The sequence below is a fragment of the Choloepus didactylus genome, chromosome 19, assembly GCF_015220235.1.
Source record: "Choloepus didactylus isolate mChoDid1 chromosome 19, mChoDid1.pri, whole genome shotgun sequence".
Lineage (NCBI taxonomy): Eukaryota > Metazoa > Chordata > Mammalia > Pilosa > Megalonychidae > Choloepus > Choloepus didactylus.
This window is the reverse complement of record NC_051325.1, coordinates 51,944,478-51,963,101: the sequence shown is the minus strand read 5'-3', so window position 1 is coordinate 51,963,101 and position 18,624 is coordinate 51,944,478. Positions and strand designations below refer to the sequence as shown.

General features: G+C 54.7%; 1 protein-coding gene across 2 annotated transcripts in view; it reads left to right on the top strand.

Moving 5' to 3' along the window:
* Positions 1 to 14,087, top strand: part of PREX1 (phosphatidylinositol-3,4,5-trisphosphate dependent Rac exchange factor 1) — a 199,354-nt gene extending 185,267 nt beyond the window's left edge. Inside the window, exons 31-40 of one of the 2 annotated variants that reach the window (XM_037811068.1) lie at positions 494 to 535; positions 1,637 to 1,857; positions 4,609 to 4,705; positions 6,576 to 6,719; positions 6,807 to 6,921; positions 8,473 to 8,539; positions 9,599 to 9,771; positions 11,344 to 11,446; positions 11,718 to 11,785; positions 13,097 to 14,087. In XM_037811068.1, the coding sequence (XP_037666996.1) occupies positions 494 to 535; positions 1,637 to 1,857; positions 4,609 to 4,705; positions 6,576 to 6,719; positions 6,807 to 6,921; positions 8,473 to 8,539; positions 9,599 to 9,771; positions 11,344 to 11,446; positions 11,718 to 11,785; positions 13,097 to 13,139 (1,073 nt within the window). In that variant the 3' untranslated portion in view covers positions 13,140 to 14,087. Of the gene's footprint in view, positions 1 to 493; positions 536 to 1,636; positions 1,858 to 4,605; positions 4,706 to 6,575; positions 6,720 to 6,806; positions 6,922 to 8,472; positions 8,540 to 9,598; positions 9,772 to 11,343; positions 11,447 to 11,717; positions 11,786 to 13,096 lie in introns of both variants that reach the window. The other variant, XM_037811067.1, reaches the window with a different exon arrangement.
* Positions 14,088 to 18,624: the final 4,537 nt, after the last annotated feature.

Genomic DNA, 18,624 nt, shown 5'->3' with positions numbered 1-18,624 from the left:
GATTTTACTTTGAAGTTCTTCTAGTCCAAGAGCATCTTCCTGAAGGAAGGAGACTTGGGTGTCAGGACTCTCCGAAAGAAATGAGTTTTTCTGCATGTGTGTAGGCTATGGCCATGTAAGATGTGTGTACATATTAGGAGATGCATAGAAGCACATGTGGGGTGTGCACTTGGGTGTCTGTTGATGTGTGAGTGTGTATTTCTATGCTGGTGAACCGGTAGGTGCCTGTTTGTGTGTGTGCCCACAGGTGAGTGTGCAAGGTGCAGGCGGGGGCTGTTCTTGGTTTATTTAGTAGGTACATGTAAACAGATACGGTTGACAGTTGGGGTTCCATTTCTTGGATTTCATTCCTTCTGGAATTCATTCTATATTCATAAAAGCTGCTCTCCAAAGGGGTCAGAGCACTTGGGCTGCTGATAGGGACAGCTCTGCTTCTATCCCTCTGCTAACGCCTCTCAGCCCATCCTCCTTTCTCTCTCTCTTCTCCTTCCAGATGGGAAGAACCAGCTACTCCTGGCCTTGCTGAAATGCACAGGTGAGGGCTTTGAAGGGGTGGACTGAATGTGTGATTGGCATATACCCTAGTGTGTCCCAGAAAGCCAGCTGGGCCATGGGTGCTCGTGACCCTTAGCCCAGGGAAGGCCTCTTCTGCCCAGCCATGGGGCCTCCAGGTCAGCTTTGCAAGGTCCTTCAGGGCCTGGACTGGGGGACACCAACATTTTGGCCTCTAGCATCTCCAAGATCTTCTTGAGCCTCATTTTTCCCTCTTGTGCCCAAGCAAGAGGTCCCAGGCCCCTGGAGCCAGGAGCCCTATCTCTTCCCACCCCCCAGGGGCAGTGGTTCTTGCCAAGTCTGAGGGGTGGAGGACAGAGGATTAGGGAGGCCCTTGGCCAGTGGCGCCTGCAGCCCAGCATGGGGACATCCAACCTACAGATAACGGGGAAGAGGAAGGGACTGAAGGTGGGCTGAGGGAATCTTGGGGGCATTCTCTGTTTCCTCTTTCCAGAAATTCTCAGCCAGGAGGCAACTAAGATGGGCTCTAGGTCAGAATCTGTTGTTGAAAAGCAGGTCGCCAGAAGCCAGTCATTGAAAATGATGACTTCCAAAGACTGGGACCTTGAATGACCAATTGCTTCAAATTGGCCAATTCTTCAAACACATTCAGGGCAGGGGCATGGGATGGAGTGGGGGGCAGGAAGAAAGTGTGTGTCCTCACAAGCAGAGAAGAAAGTGACTGCCTCTCTTAAAAAGCCCCCTCATTCGCGCTGGGTGGAAGTGCTTGGCATCATGGGGATCAACCAGGCAGGGCCAGGAAGTCCCCTAACATGCTGGGGAAGAGCTGAGAGTAAAGGGTTTAGGGAAAGCTTTAGGAAAAACACACCTAAAAAAAAAATAGGGAGAAGGATCATTGAGAGAATTGAGAGTTTTTTGTTTTTTGGCAAATTGGCTTTTGGAGAATTGATTTTTGTGGCAGTAGCTTGAGGGCTGGGATGTGCAGAGATTCAGTTTTTGGCAAGTTGGCCCTTGACGGGTGGCTCTGGGCGGTTGGCTCTGGGCCCGTGGCTTTGGTGGTGTGGGCCTACTTGGGTGCACCAGACAGAGCACCCAGCCCAGCGAGTGCTCTCTGCCCCTCCAGACACCGAGCTGCAGCTGCGGAGAGATGCCATCTTCTGCCAGGCGCTGGTGGCGGCCGTGTGCACCTTCTCCGAGCAGCTCCTGGCAGCCCTCAGCTACCGCTACAACAACAATGGCGAGTATGAGGAGAGCAGCCGCGACGCCAGCCGCAAGTGGCTGGAGCAGGTGGCAGCCACTGGCGTCCTACTGCACTGCCAGTCCCTGCTCTCGCCGGGCACTGTGGTGAGTGGGTGACGGAGGGAGGGAAGGGGCCCTCATGGTCCACCTTGTGCCCGCCGGGGGCTCAGGGCACAGGTAAGCTGCCTACACACTCAGGAGCTTATGTCCCATCATTTATTCAGCAACTATTTATTGAGCACTTACTGTGTGCCCTTGTTCTATGTTCTGTGAATCCAGCAGTGAACAAAATAGCATCCTTATACTCAGGGAACTTATACCCTAGTAGGGGAACACAGATATAAACAAATAGTAAATATAAGCTGTAGACTCAGTAGTTCTCAACCAAGGGTGATTTTGCCTTCCAGGAGACATTTGACAAAGTTTGGACGCTTGTGGTTGTCACATCTGGGGGTGGTAGCGCTGCTGGTGGGTAGAGACCAGGGATGATGTGCACCCTCCTGCAGTGCACAGGACGTCCTCCCACAATAAGGAATGACCCGGTCCCAAATGTCAGTAGTGCTGAGGTTGAGAATCTTGGTATGTAGTGGTAAGGGCTAAGGGGAAAATTAAAGTGGGGAAGGGGATGGGAAGGTCTGGGGTGGTGGCAGTTGAAAGTGAAGATGAGGTGGTCACTGAAGGCCTCACTGAGAAGTGGCATCTGAGCTAAGACTGGAGGGAGAGGGAGAGAGCCATGAGGGAACTGGGGGAGGAGCCTGCCCCGGGGAGGACAGCAGGTGCAAAGGCCCTGAGGCAGGAGCTTGTCTGGGCGTTTGAGAGCCAGTGAGGAGGCCAGTGCGGCTGGAGCAGAGTGAGGGGAGGGACAGTGGAGGTGAGGTCTGAGAATGAACGGGGGTCAGACCGTGCTGGGCTTTGCAGACTGTTGGGAAGACTTGGGCTGTTCTTCCCATGAGGCGTGAGCCACGGGAGGGTTTTGAGAAGAGGGAGGGACTGGTCTGAACTTGATACCTAAAGAATCACCCTGGCTGCTGGATGGAGATGAGATTGTAGGGGATGGAGGTGGGAGTGGGGAGCAAGGGTGTCAGCTGGGAGGCCAGGGTAGGAATGCAAGTAAAACTTGATAGTGCACATAACGTGGCGTTTAATCCTTGTGTAGCCCCGAGGCTGGTCCTTTTACTGTGCACGTTTTAAGGCTGAGAGAACAGAGACCCAGGGAGGCAGGATTTGAACCCTGGGGATTTGGCTCTAGGGCCCGGCAACCCCTTGGCTGCTCTGCTGCCTTCTACTGACTCAGGATCAGGCCAGGTTCCTCTGCTGGCCCCCGGAAGGGAGTGCCCATGCCTCTGCATTTGGGAGTGCTGCTACCCAGAGCTGGTGCCTCCAGAAATGAGGCCTGCAGAGGCGTGTGCCTGCAGAGGCGTGCTGTTTCCTCCACCCCATTACCCAGCCCTGAACCCCCAGATGGTCCCCGCCCAGCTCCCGGCAGCCACAGCTGCTGGCTGGCTGGGAAAGCGCGGCCTGGGTGCCCTCTGCCGGCCACTGCTGCACACAGGCATCTCGCTGGTGGGCGATGGGCTCTCGCCGGGTTCTCACACATCCCACGGCCTTCTCTCCCCACCCCCTCTATGGGTGGGAACCCCTAGCCCTCCATCCTCCTCTTTTCAGAGGAGTGCATCGGGGCTCACTCATTCATTCACCAAACATTTGTTGAGAACTCCTGATGTGCCAGGCTCTGAGCTGGTTGCTGGGCTCTGATGCTTACTTTTTCTAGTGAGGGGAGACAGATTGAAGAGAAGGATAGAGGGAGAAGGGTGGGGAGATAGAAAGAAGGGAAATTATGCAGAAAATTTAGAAAGTGCTAGAGTTTGTTTTGATTAAGTGGTCAAAGATGGCCTCTCTGAGAAGGTGATGTGTGAGCTGAGACCCAAGTACCAAGAAGCAGCAAGCTAGATAAACAGCCTGAGAAAGAGTGGGCCAGGCTGAGGGAACAGCAGGTGCGAGGACCTTGGACAGAGGCCACTGTGGCCAGAGAGTAGGTTGGGTCATTTGGTGGACAACAGCGGCAGTGGGGAGACCTGTGGTGGTTGTGGTTGTTCTGGCGAAAGACTGTGATGTCTTGGATCTGGGGTGGCCAGGGAGATGGAGAAAGTGGATGGGCCTGGGTGGTGGCCAGGGAGATGGAGAAGGTGGGTGGATGTGGGTGGTGGCCTGGGAAATGGGGAAGGTGGATGGATCTGGGGTGGCTGGAGAGGAGATGGAGAAGGTGGATGGGCCTGGGTGGTGGCCTGGGAAATGGGGAAGGTGGATGGATCTGGGGTGGCTGGGGAGATGGAGAAGGTGGGTGGATGTGAGTGGTGGTCGGGGAGATGGAGAAGGTAGATGGATTTGGAATATGTTTTAGGGATCAAGCCATCAGGGCTCGGTGAGGGATTGTGTAAAGGGTGAGGGGATTGAGAAGTCCTTACAGGTTTGTGACTTGGCCACCTGGGTGGACGCTGGCCCCATTTGCAGAGCTAGGGGCAGTTGAGAAGAGCTTGGGGAGGAAGATGGGGACTTACTTTTGGGCATGTTAGGGTTGAAAGTTAAGTTAGAGCTTGGTGTGGTGGACCAGGTAAGGGGACGTGCCTTGCCTCTGGCCACCCAGCATATCAGAAGGGTGGATTCTGACTCTTGGGAGGTCGGGATAGGCCAGAGGGCACACTGTGAGTCTGTGCCTGGCCCTGGAGAAGCAGCACCCGGTGCCCTGGTAGCCCCAGGTTTTGGGATGTTGACTCAGTTGAATCACAGAATCTTGAAGGAAACCACAGGGCAGGGTGACACCTGAGACCCCCCTGCCCCCTCTTCTTCCTGCAGAAGGAGGAGCGCACCATGCTGGAGGACATCTGGGTGACCCTGTCGGAGCTGGACAACGTAACCTTCTCCTTTAAGCAGCTGGACGAGAGCTACGTGGCCAGTGAGTGGTTCCTCTCAGCCCCACCGTGAGGGTCCGGGTTCTGGGGAGGGAGGGTCTGCTCTGGGACAATCCTGCCCTCCTCCTGCCTCCAACTAGCTGCCCAAGGTTGACCCCTCCAGGGCCCTGGGGCCCCACGTCTTCAAACTTGTGATCCTAAGCTGTACCTGGGGCACACATGGAAAAACAAGGGTTTATTTTTGTATAAACACAGCCATCCCCAACAACTGTACCCAGTTCTTTAATAAATCTACCCTAGAGATGTCCTCCTTTGGGGCGAAGACTTACGATTTCTTAGGATTATACCTTAATTAAAGAAGTACATTCCTCTCTCCTTTCCTCTCTCTCTTCCTCCCGTTCTACCTTCCTTCCTTCTCCTCTTCTTTTTTCTATCTTCCTTCTTCACTTTCTTGTTCTCTCCCTTCTTTTCCTCCTTTTCTCCCACCATCCACCTGCCCACCCATCCATCTACCCATCCACCTGTTCATCCATCCATCCATCCATCCACCCACCCATCCGTCCATCCATCCATCCATCCTTCCATCCATCCATCTACCCGTCCATCCATCCATCCATCAATCCATCTACCCACCCACCCACCTGTCCGTCCATCCATCCTTCCATCCATCCAACTACCCGTCCATCTGTCCGTCCGTCCGTCCATCCATCATCCATCCATCCATCCACCTGTCAGTCCATCAATTCATCCACCTGTCCATCCATCCATCCATCCATCCATCCATCAGTCCATCCGTCCGTCCATCCATCCATCCATCCATCCATCTATCTGTCCACAATTATGAGCACATACTCTATGCCTGGCACAGTCCTAGGCTCTGAGCCCCAGTGGAGGAGACAGTGCAGCCATGGACTTGCCCTCCTGGAGCTCATAGCCTCACCCATGGGTCTCAGCCCTACTGCATACTGGGATCATCTGGGGAGCTTTTCAAAGATATGGATGCTGCAGCTCCAGCCCCAGCAATTCTGATTCAGTTTATGGCAGGGGGTGGGGGTTTGGAGGTGGGCTTGGGCATCACGACTGAGAAAACCCTTCCAGCTGATTGTGATGTGCAGCCAGGACTGGGTCTAGAGCATTGGTTCTCATTGGGGTCTGGAAAAATCAGCACCTGTGACCTTGTTAGAAATGCTAATTCTCCAGTCCTGCCCTGGACCCCCTGAATCAGAAACCCTGGGGTGTGGCTCAGAAATCTGTGTTAACAAGCCAGATGATTCTGATGCATGCTAGTGTGTAGACCGGGGTTTCTCAACCTTTTTTATTTATTTATTTTTCATATTGCCTTCCTAAAGAACCTCTTTAGGTATTTTTTTTTTCTTAACCATTTTCCGTGCTTGAAATATTAATACAACAGAGATACTGTATGAATAAGATGCAGGTCCTGCATCGAGGCAGCTTTTGCCAGGTAGAGGCCCTGGGCCCCAGGTGAGGAGATAAAGTTGCTCTGCAGACAACCTGCCGACTCCCCACTGGGGAGCACCAGGGTCAGTTGCAAAGATGTAGAAGTGGGAACTAGGACCTGCTGAAGTGATGGAGAAGGAGGCCAGGGTTGTCTGAAGCTGCCTGTGGGGAGAGGGCAGGGAAGCCCCAGCATCTTCCTCTGAGGTTGAGAGGGGAGGGGAGCCCCACATGCCAGCTGAGGAGGGAGGACGGCCAGGGATGTCTGAGGCGACCCCTCTGGGGTGCGTGGACATGGAAGTCCCAGGAAGCCAGCCTGAGAGTGAGAGGACAAGGGGTTCTGAGGCGACCCCTCTGGGGTGGGAGAACAGGAGGGTCCCAGGATGCTCCCAGGGAGGGGAGTCGGAAGCAGCCCCAGCCTCTGAGATGAGCTGCCAGCTCCATCTTGTCCTCCCTTAGACACCAACGTCTTCTACCACATCGAGGGCAGCCGGCAGGCGCTGAAGGTCATCTTCTACCTCGATAGCTACCACTTCTCCAAGCTGCCCTCCCGCCTGGAGAGTGGAGGCAGCCTGAGGCTGCACACCGTGCTCTTCACGAAGGGTGAGCTGGGGGAGGCTGGCTGGGGCTGTGGGGGCAGGCCTGAGCACATGGGGACCTAACTGCTGCCCCCTGTGTCTCCCCTCACAGCTCTGGAGAATGTGGAGGTGCTGCCTCATCCAGGCAGCCAGACAGCAGAGGATTTGCAGCAGGAGATCAATGCCCAGTCTCTGGAGAAGGTTCAGCAGTATTACCGCAAACTTAGGTATCTACGCGGGTGCATGTGGAGGCTCCGGACTCTGGAAACCACATGGGGGGTGGGTGTTAGCATGGGAGGCTCCAGGCAGGCCCCCTGCGGGCAAAACACCCTCCTCGAGTACCTATGGTGTGCCGTGCCCTCTGCTTACATGAGCTCCTCAGGTTCTCATGGCAGTCTGCACAGTCGGCCCTTCTAACCCACCTTACAGATGAGGAAACCGAGGCCCAGGGAGCGTGCACACCTTGCCCAGGGTCACACATCTAGATAGCGGCAGAGCTGAGATTTGAACCTGGGTCTGTTTGGTTTCAAGCAGGTCCTTCTAGCTGAGACGGGCTGCCAGGTTCACTGTGTGCAGAGGCGGGAGCCAGGCTGGGGGCGGGTGGTGGGGGCCTTGGATTCTTGGAGCCTCAGTCCAGAGCGTGACCCCTGGGCCTTGGCCTTGTACCCCTAGGAGAGGCTGTGAGGGCAGGGGTCAGGTTTCTCCAGGAGGAGCACAAGGTCCAGGGAAACAGCTCGTGCTGCCGCGTTCCTCCCCCACGCCCTCCACCGTGTCCCCCTCCACGTCCTGCCGCATTTTCTCCCCGTGTGATAAAGGCATAGGCCAGGTGGGCTGAGAATCAGGAGACCTGGGTTTCGAGGTGTGGGGAAGGGCCTCACCCTCCTGGGGCCAAGTTCTGCCATCTGGAAATGGGAGAATGATGCTTTCATTTCTTTGTTCAGAGAAGACATCCAGCCGTATCATTTGAAACTGGCCTCTGTTTGGATTGACGTATGCCACTAAACTGTTCTGTGCTATTTGTTGAACATTATAAATAGCACCTCTGTGATTATTCATTCATCCCTTCATTCATTCAGCACATGTGACTTGAGACCCTCTGTGGGCTGGGCACTGTTCTGGGCAGGGCATGGCAGGGGTGGGGGTCAGCATCGACCCAAACAAAGTCCTGGTCTTCACAGAGCATCTGTTCCATGGCAGGGGTTGGTAGAATCCGGCCCACCTCCTGCTTTTGTAAATAAAGTTTTATTAGAACATAGCCAAGCTCATTTTTTACATGTCGTCTCTGGTTGCTTTTGTGCTGCAGTGCTAATTTGAATAGTTGTGACAGAAACATATGACATGCAAAACTGGAAAGATTTATGATGTGGTCCTTTCCAGAAAATATTTGCCAACCCCTGTGCTCGAGGGGGGACAATATACCACTAAACAAAGAGCAATGTAAGATGTCACATGGTGAGAAGTGCTCAGAAGAGAAATAAAGCAGGACAAGGGGATAGAGAGTGAGGGGTGTGGGCTGCTTTGGACTGGGCAATCAGGGAAGGCTTCTCTGAGGAGGTGGCATTTGAGGAAGACCCCACGAGTCTCCTTCTTGCTTTCCGCAGGGTGCTGTTAGAGGAACAGATGCCTGGGGGTGTGGAAAGCTGAACAGGGGGTGCTCAGTGATTTCTTTCTGAGTCGAGGAGGGCGGAGTGGCTGTGGCTGCAGAAGCTGGGACTGAGGTGGGGGCTGGGAGGGCGCTGGGTACAGTGGCCCCGCCCTCAGCCTCACATTTCTCTCAGGGCGTTTTACCTGGAACGGTCTAACCTGCCCACGGATGCCAGCACCACTGCGGTGAAGATAGACCAGGTGTGTCCACCCCTCCAGCCGCTCCTCCATGAAACTTGGGTGGGACTCGGGGCTTTTGGGCTTGAGACGGGGTCTCAGCAGGCAGGGCCCAGGGTCCCACCCCAGTGAGGATTTTGGAAACAATCCCTTGAGGCCTCTCTACTCCCACTTCCAGGAAGTCTTCCAGGAATTACTCCCACCCCATTTTAGGAATTCCAGTGTCTTCCCCACCGCTTTGGAATTCTTTAGATGACTTACTTTTGCAGGTGCCCACTCACCTGTGCCTCTCTCATCTCCCTTATTTATGTCAGCATTTGTCTGCAGTTGGAGCCACATACAGGTCAGAGCAGCAAACCCCAGGCCAGGTGTGGCCCACATAGTATTTCATTTGTTTGTTGTTTCTAAGTCATTGCCAACCTTTAAAAAGCAAAAGGCCAGGTTGTCCCAGGCCCTTATACCCATGAGTCACGGTTGCCCAGAGGTGGAAGCAGCTGCCCCTTCCGAGGGCCGTGTGTTCCCACTGGCTTGTATGGCTTAGGTGAAGCCTTGAATTTGACACTTGTTTTGGGGCACTGGCCTTGGGGTGCTCTGTGAAAAGTAGCAGGATGGCCTTTTGGGCGTATGTAGTCTGGCTAGCAAAACACCATTGTCACTCAGAGGTTGCAAACCATCATTTTGTGACTCTGCATGTCAGTCTGGGAAAGCCGGAGGCAAAGGGAAGGCTCTTCCTGGGAGCTGCTGCTTGAGCTGATCATGATGGATTTAGAGAAGATGGGAGAGGGCGTTTCGTTAGGGCTTGGTTGAGGGTATACCTGGGCAAGAGGAAAGAGAATCAGGTTGGAACCTTAGGCCTGAAATATGCGTGAACATTGACGGCTGGTGGGGCAGCTGGGAGCCACAGATGGTCCTTGAGCAGAGGGTTGTGGATGGTTAATTGGGCTGCAAGCCCTGAGAGGTGAGCTGGAGGACAGCCTCAGTAGCAGAGCTGGACTGGAGGGAGACGATGGGGGAGGAAGGCCAGGGGAGGGGTGAGGGACTGTGGGAGCCTTCTCTGACTGTGTGGGTGGGTGTGCCTCGCAGCTGATACGCCCCATCAATGCCCTGGACGAGCTCTGCCGCCTCATGAAGTCCTTCGTCCACCCCAAACCTGGTGCCAGCGGGAGCTTGGGTGCCGGCCTCATTCCCGTCTCCTCCGAGCTCTGCTACCGCCTGGGAGCCTGCCAGATAGCCATGTGTGGCACGGGCATGCAGAGGTGAGCGTCTGTGACCCTGGAGTGGGATTCGGAGGGAGCTGGGTGGGCTTCTGGGCAGTTTGGGGGGGTGCAGTGTAGTTTGGGGGAGAAGTCTGGGTTCGAATCCTGCTTCCACCACTGCCCGTTGAGCCCAGACAAGGCCTTGACCCTCTCTGGACCTCAACTTGTCCATTTGTGAAATGGGGCAGCAGGAGTAGGTGGTCCTAAGAGAGCTGTGGAACTTTGTGGTTCTCCGACTCTCTGGATAGGACGAATGAGAGAGTGGAGTGTAGTTTGAATATTCATTTAGCATTAGTGATTGCTAACCTCTCCTGGGGCAGACCTGGCTTCCAGGTTCTCGGAGCTCACTGGACACGCTCCGCTGTCTGTCCTTTGCCTCTGCTGCTCCCAGGTGTAGAGGGTCTTCGCTCAGATGTCCCCTTCTCCAGGAGGCCCTCCCTGCCTTCCCTATTTAGAAGCACCCCACCCCACCCCAGCACCCCTGCCCTGCTCTGTCTTCCTTGGCAGCCCCATCACCATCGTACATTTGTGTATTTGTTCATTCTCTGCCACCTGTGCAGGGCCGGCTTCCTGTGGGCGAGGGCTCTTGTTCCCTGCCGCACCCCAGCACCTAGAACAGTGCCTGGCTCGCAGCAGGTGCTCAGTGAACGCTGGCTGAGTGAAGTGTGAACAGGTGGCACCCCCTGTGTTCTAGGCACAGCTGTTTATGTGCCGCGTGAATTAACCCTTTCACTCCTCAAAGCCAGTGCTGGAGGGGCCCTTACATTGATTCTCAGTTGGGGCGATTTTGACCCCAAGGGACACCTGGCAATGTCTGGAGACATTTTTGGTTGTCACAACTGGAGCGGGTGATGTTACTGTCATCTAGGGGGCAGAGGTCAGGGATGGGGCTCAGCCTCCTACAGTGCTCAGGGAGCCCCCACATCTGGTCCCAAATGTCACTAGTGCATCATTATTATCCTGATTTTATAGTTCAGGAAACTGAGGCCCGAATTGGTGAACTCAGCTGCCAGAGTCACGGGGTGGGGCATGGGATTTGCATCCAAGAGGCCTGGCCACAGAGTCCCTTCCTAGGATTGTGCAGGCACAGATATGGGGATGAACCAACGCGTCCCCCAAACCCTGTGGACAAGCTGCCAGGCATCGGGGGGGTCCATTCACTCAACAAACATTTTCTGAGGGCCTCGTCTGACCTGGGAGTATCGCAGAGAGCAGCAGACAGCAACCCCTGCCCTGGGGCGCGGGCCTTTGATTCAGGGCAGATACCCTGTGAGGTGGTGACGGCTGCTGAGGGAGAGGCTGAGAAGGTGAGGGAGAGAGAGGGTCAGGCAGGGTGAGATGTTCTTGGTGGGGCGGTCGGGAAGGCGCCGAGAGAAGACGGAGGGTGAGGGAGAGTTAAGCTGTTTTCTGAGGGCAGAGGGGACTGGCACCTAGCGCCTCTGGGCAAAGCTGGGGTTGGAGGGAGATGAGGCCAGAGGGCCTGTGGAGTGAGAGGCAGGCCTCTGGGCCTGGGGCCCTGGAAGTCACCCCTTCCCGCCCTGCCCGCACTGCCCTCCCTCCTGCCATCCCCAGGAGCACCCTGAGCATCTCACTGGAGCAGGCGGCCATCCTGGCGAGGAGCCACGGGCTGCTGCCCAGGTGCGTCATGCAAGCCACGGACATCATGCGGAAGCAGGTGAGGGGCCCGCCAGGCTGCGGGAGCCGTGGTGCCCAGGCCTTGTGTCAGGGTGGGTCCATGCACACCCTGCTGGGTGGTTGAGGGGCCACCCTGGGGCGGGGCCGCTGTCAGCCTCAGGCTTTGGCCTTCTCCCCGGCCACTGGGGGCCAAGGATGTCCGCTTCTGGGGCCTCCCCATTCCCCTCTGCCCACACCACAGGCCTTCCTTCCTCCAGCACCCTGAACTTCTGCTGAGGCAGCCCCTGGGCCTCACTCTTTTTTCCTTCCAGGGCCCCAGGGTGGAGATTCTGGCCAAAAACCTCCGAGTCAAGGATCAGATGCCCCAGGGTGCACCACGGTGAGTGACTGTCCCTTTGTTTCTCTCCCTTTCTCTTCCCTCCCGTCCCCTCTCTGAAGATTGGGACCCAGACCTGGCCTTGAACCCCTAGCCTCACCCCAGCCACAGCCCCTGGTGCTGTTCCCACCCAGAGGAGCTCCCACTTCACTTAGGAAGATGAGACAAGGCCCCCAGAGTGAGCCACGGGGCAGTGATAAGTTGGCATCCAGCTACCCACCCACCTACACGCTGCCCTTGGGGCCCCCTCTCTCCATGACCCTACCTCCTCTCCACACTTTTAAAACATCCTCATGGAACCACCGGACCAGATGCTTTCTTATTAGGGCATTTTTGGATGCAGGGATGGAGACCTTAGGCTACTGGAAGAGAAACAGGTTGCTGTTGGGAAATGGTGGTGCTTACAGGGGGAGGGTGGGCTAAATCTCCTTCATAATCTCTAGCAGCGTCTCCCCCCCACCCCCAGTCACTCCTAATAAACCCTCCACCTAAATAAAGCAATGAATGCTAAAAAAAAAAAAAAAAAATCCTCATGGCATGAACTATTTACCAGCTGCCTTGATGAATATGGACTCATTTCCAGTCATCTCCTCTTTCCATCCCCATAGTTTGCTATCGACATCTGCCCACAATATTAAAATAACTTTTAATTTTGAGACCGTTTTGACTCACAAGAAGTTGCAAAAATAGTACCAAGTACCTTCGCTCAGCTTCTCCTGATGATGATAATAACCACAGGACATGGTCAGAAAAACCAGGAGAGTGGCATTGGTTCCGTACCATTCTCTTGCACACAGACCTTACTGTGTTCACCAGCCTTAATGCGCATGCTTTTTGTCCACAGTTCTTTTCAATCCTTATATGGCACTTATCTCCTCCAGGCCCCTCTCAATCTCCTTACCTATAGTAACTCATTTAATCCACACAACTCTGTGAACAAGGCAATGTTATCCCCAGTTGGCAGGTGGGGACACTGGGGCACAGAGAGGTTAAGTATCTCGCCCAAGGTCACACAGCTAGTAAATGGCAGAACTGGGATTCTGAATCTAGGCAGTGCATGCACGCACATGCACAGACATATATGTCTGTATTTGTAACTGCCACAGCAGTCTCTGGAAGGAGCAGAAGACACTGCTTCCTCAAGGGAGAGGACTGAGCAGCTGGGGGATGGTGTGGGCAGAGTAAATATTTTTCACTGTGCATTTTTTATACCCATTGAGTTTTGATTTCTGGGCATGAATTACACATTCAAGTGAAACTTGAAAAACGAATTGTCAGCCCAGACTCCTCATCCTCTCCCCGTCCCCTCCCCAGGCTCTACTGCCTCTGCCAGCCACCGGTGGACGGAGACCTCTGAACCCCGAGATGCCCGTGCTCGGCCGTGTCCTCTGCAGCTGGGATTCAGGAGGACAGAACCAGGCTGCACGGCCTTGTCCAGAGACGGCCCGCGGCCTCGGCTCCCCCCTGCTCCAGAGATCCGTCCCAGCTTCCTCCACGAGGAAGAGCTGTGCCCCCACTCTCGGAGGAGCTGGCCGATCAGCCCTGGGCCGGCTCGTTCTCCACACTTCTGCCAGAGGCCCAGAGCCTGGTTCCTGCTCCCGGGTCCCTAGGGCGCGGGGGAGAACTCCCGGGACACGGTAGCTGGAGGCCTGCTGACCCGGTCAGTGCTCTCGGCATGGATCAACCTGCACTTTTTGAAAACTCCTGGTTTCCTTCCAGGCTCACATTCCAGGTGACCACACGGGTCTCCTCCTCTTCCCACCCTTAGCTTCCAGAGGCACCCCTAACCCTGTACTAACTGCCTGGTGGACTTGGGAAAGCTGTGCCTCTGTCAGGAAAGGCAGACAGGGCACGACACAACGCTTGCTACTAGGGGCACACTCAAAAGCCACACCAGCTCCTGACTCTGCCATTGGAACTGAGCTCTCCAGCCCTGGACACGGGAATTGCTCTGACTTTATTTATACGCCGTGAAATCTCTGTTGTTGATCTTTTTTTTTTCCAGGTTGTGTGATTATATATTTGAAATCTTTTTAAATCTCAAAGAAAAGTATATTGTCTAACAGGGGACCAACCTAAGATAGTATTGACAACTTTTCCTTCCCAGTTCTTAAAAAAAAAACAAAAAACAAAAAAGAAAAACTAAATTATTGAAAATTCAAAAAAATGTCAGTATTCCATCTTTTTTGTAATACTTGGGTCTTAAGGTATCTCTGACAGGTACCGACCGTGATGCCTTTTCCCACCCACTCTCAATTCTCCAGCAGTCGGTCACTATTAGAATGAATTACTTTGTTTCTTTGAATGAATGGCTTCATGGTTTTTAGAGGGGCTGGGCCAGGGGCTGGGGTTGGAGGGGGCTGAGATGCTCTAGCCAGCCTCTGTTACAGAGGAGGACCACAGGAAAACACCAGGGTGATGGCTTTTATAATTTATTATTATGATGATGATAATAATAATGATGTTAGCTTCTCAGAGTGGAACGTTAGGGACTCCCCAGCCAGCCAGAGAGCAGGAAGCCACCCTGCCCACCTGTAGGTGGAGGGACTTGCTTGGGGACCCCTCAGCAGCTCCCCTTTCCCAGCCCACCCCTCCCCAGCTCCTGGATGCCTGCAGGGAAATACCATAGCTGAGGAGGAAGGGAGGGATGTTTTGCTGCCTCTGACTGATGGGCTGGATCAGGTGTGGGGTGCCCCCTGCCCCACCCCACCCCTAGCTTCTCAGCCCCCTTGGCTCCTAGGGGACGCCTGCCCTCTCTTGCCACTCAGCACTGGATTGCAAGAGGTGACCTGTCACTGGACACGTGACATGCCATGTCCCTGAAAGGAGGGCGTTGTGCACTGGTTTACTTTAAAATGTACAGATTCTCATTAAATTCATAATAGATGATTTTATTATTAAAAGTCAGTTTATAATACAGAGAAGGAGGCTACCATCTTCTTGATCTGTGGGTTCCTTCGTGTCAGGTGTTGGGTGGGGCAGGTGGGGTGGGTGCAGCCAGCTTTGGGGCAGAATGAGCTTGGTCCCCATCCCAATACCATCAGGGTCCCTGAGCCAGTGGCTACCACCCTGCGCCTCCGTTTCCTCCTCTGTAAAATGGGTGCCCTAAGCTACACTTGCAGGGGAGCTGTGAGGACCACGGTGGTGGCATGGCAGGTCTGCAGCTCAGGTAGACCAGGAAAACACTGTCTACACGTGGTATTTCATCTTCGGCTGGGATTCCGAGCCCCGGGTGCACTGGGATGGTGGGAAAATGTAACTGCCGTCTTTCCAGGCATTCCCTGACCCTCCGGGGGGCCAGGCTACAGCTCCCGGGTCTGACACCGGAGCTTGTGCTCTGTCTCAGCGCTGTCTCCGCGTCGCCCCCCTCCGGGACCTGCAAGAGGCCCGCGCAAAGGACTCAACATGTGGGCTTGGTTTCCGCCAATCAGGAGCGCCGCTGGCGGCAGTGGGCCAATCAGAACAGAGTTCGCAGCGCATGCTCTGTTCATCCTCACTGGGGCCGCGGTGAAGGGCCTGCGCCTGCGTGGACTCGGGCGCCTTGTGCAGCGCTGGGCCAGCCCTCCGAACCAGAGAAGTCGCTTTGCAGGACCGAATTGGACCTGCACACCTGTTTGGTTGGGGCTGCCCCGTGCCTGCCCGGTGACCTGCCATCTTTCTTTCCTCCCTTTCTCCTTTCCTTCTTTCCCCTCTTTCTGTCCTCTTCCCACCCCTCTTCCTCTCCCTGCTTCTCCACACTGGAAAGACACTGACAAATACGGAATGTTCTCTTGGGGTGGAACCTCTGGGATCCGCATTGGTCTTGGGTCCCCTTGAGCCCCCCTGAGTGGTAGTGCTATCCTCACTCCTGCCACTCCAGACGCGGTCCTTGGCATCACTTTTCATTCCCAGCTTACCTGTTCCAAATCCTTCCTTTAAGGCCGATTGGGTCCCTCCTAGAGGGCCTTGTAGCTTTCAATTACAGGCTTCGGAAGGCTCAGTACTGTTACAAAGAGTGGATCCTGGTGGGATTCGGAGCTCAGTGACATACTGATTATTTGGAATTATTTGAGGCTAGTTTTTGGATCCATGAGTAATCACTCTGAGAGAAAAGCTGTCACCTCAAACTGTATTTAGGGTCACCGGTGGGGGGACTTGAGCTTTCCTACAGACAGACCCTTTTTTAGGAAGCACAGACTTCAGCCCGTTCCCGCTCCTCCAGTGCGGAGGGACAGGAGCAGCTTTGGTGTGGAGCTGGTTACATCCCTTCTCATCCCTTCTCAGACTCAGCTGCATCTGCCAAGTGGGGGTGACAGCTGGGGCCCCGCTTGCCTCTCTGGGAAGCTGAGCCACTCAGACACTTGCTTAGAGCAAGGGGGCATTGATGGGAGACGAGAGGACTCCAGCTGGCAGCCCACAGGCTGAGACCTGCCCATGGATGTGGGGTTTTATTTGTGTTTTTCCTGATCCAGTGTTTTAAAATTTTTGAATTAGACACTCACATTTAAGGCCCAGCAGATTTCACCCCTAAATTTGGATTTTTGGTTTCTCCTGAAGCATCAGAATCTGTGGAGCTGGGTAGTGGCCACCATCCCCCAGGCCACCGGCTCTCCAGCTACTTTACCTGACGAGTCCAGCTCTAGGGCAGCCCTACCTGGGCACTCCTGGCCGGTGCTTGTCCCTGGGGCCTCCAGAGGCAGCCGCAGTCCTGCAGCTGACAGGTCTCTTGGCACCTCCTTTCTCCGCAATCCCAGGATAACAGCGGTTGTTCGGACCTGTCAGTCCCCGAATCCCCCGCTTCTCAGCTCCCTCAACTGTAAATGAAGCTGACACGGACATGGTTCCTTGGTGTGGATTGCGTCAGGGGCCACCCAGCCAGTCGAAGGTGGGATGGGACATTGGCTGCTGGTGATTTTATCTAAAAGCAACTATGCATTTGCCATCCTACTTTCCCACCATAAGTGTCATGAAAGCTGGGACTTTGTCCGTCCAGTCAACCCTGTCCTTAGGGCCCAGCCCAGACCAGGCGTCCATGAGTAATTGTTAATAAAAGAAAGTATTACAAATAATCAGAGCCCCAAACCAGAATCACATCTGTTTGTGTCCAAAGCTTGTGACTCTAACCATTGTGTGTGCTGCCTGGGTTCATTTGGGGTTGGGCAGGGTTGTCCAGGGCTGTGAGGATCTAGGCCAAGACCTTTGAAGTTAGACCCCTCGCCTGCCTCCTGGTGGCCTTGGGAAGTCACCATCTCTCTTGGAGCCTCAGTTTCCTCTTTTGAGAAACAAAGATGTTTACACCCTGAGTTGCTGGGAGACTGGGACTCCAAACTTCCAGGGGGAAAGTGTGATGCCCTGTGCGTCCAGCAGGTGGCACCAGGGACCGTGCAGTGCCAGAGATTGGGGTTAGCTTGGCTCAAGTCCCACCATGTCCTGCCCAGGGGGCTTTAAAGCCAAACGCTGGCTCCTGGGTGCCTGCTTTGGGACAGAGCCAGCCCAGGGGCAGGGACGGCCTGGACAGTGGACACAGATCCTTGACCCTGTCCTGGGCTGGGCATGGCTTGGAGTGGATATTTCTCTCTCTCTCTCTCTCTCTCTCTCTCTCTCATCTCTGTATCTCTATCTCTATCTCTATCTCTATCTCTATCTCTATCATCTCTATCTCTATCCAGTTTTATTTCTCTCTCTTTCTTGATTATCTTTGTTTCTTTCCTGCCCCCATCTTCTTTGTTTCCTAGGTTTTCTACTGCTTTCTTTGGTGAGCCTTATTTTTTTATTCTTTCCTTTATTCTCTTTCTCCTTTTGCTTTTTCTTTTCCTCTCCCTTCCCTCTCTTCCTCCTTCCTTTCCAGTTGGATGTAAGAGAAGGATATGAAGGACCCTTGTAAACTGTAAAGTTCGGTGCTCCAGAGGCTGGGCCCAGGACCCACGATTCGTGCTAGGCATCCTGTGGTGGCAAGGACCTGCGTGCAAGCACTCCGCCACCAGGTGGCGCTGCGGGCAGGCTGGCGCTGCGCAGCCGCTGAGGGCCATGTGCCCAGAGCAACTTGGGCGGGTGTTGGATGTCTCCAGAGCTTCGGGGCCTTGCGGGAGGCGGGTCAGAGGCCCAGATGGAGGCTGCCTCCCTCAGCACTGGCGAGGCTCCTGGAGGGATGGCAGGGGTGGGTGGGGCAGGTGGAGGAAGGATGGAAGGATGCAGAGGCAGGGATGAGCCCAGCAGGGCAGCAGGGCCCAAGTTGGAGTCCCCTGATGGGCTGTGTGATGTTGGGCATGTCCCTGCCCCTCTCTGTGCCTTGGCTTCCCCACCTGTGATAACAGGGGACTCCTCATCCTCTGGCCAGCCAGGCAGCCTGGCTCTCTCTCCCACTCCTTTGAAGGAGCAGTGTTGATGCCTGGAAGCCCTCATGTGTGTCTGTTGGACACTTGTCCGTGGGCATTTTGCTGGGTGGCTTCAAGCCATCAGCTCCTGTAATCTTGTTCTTAGCCCTTCGAGGGAGGTTCCACTGAGGCCCCTGTTTTATAGAGGAGGAAACGGGCTCAGTTTAAGTGGCTTATCCAAGGTCACACAACTGGCAGGTTGAGCAGTTCAGGAATACCAGCCCCCGACCCAGTTCCCTTTTGTGGTAGCAGCATTACATTTGGCAAGTGGGAAACAGAGTGGCCACTGGGTTTTGTAGACTCTCTTCCTGGGTGCCCCGTGGGAGAATCTGCCTATGATCCCAGAACCTTGCAGGAATCAGGGTGGGGGAGGGCAAGGGTTGATGAAGTTCATTTATAAAACAAAAGACCATAAGCTGTGGATGGAAACAGAGAAGGGCATTCTGCTGGCTTGTCCCCCGTGGGTGCTGCCTCAGGTCCTTTGCACAT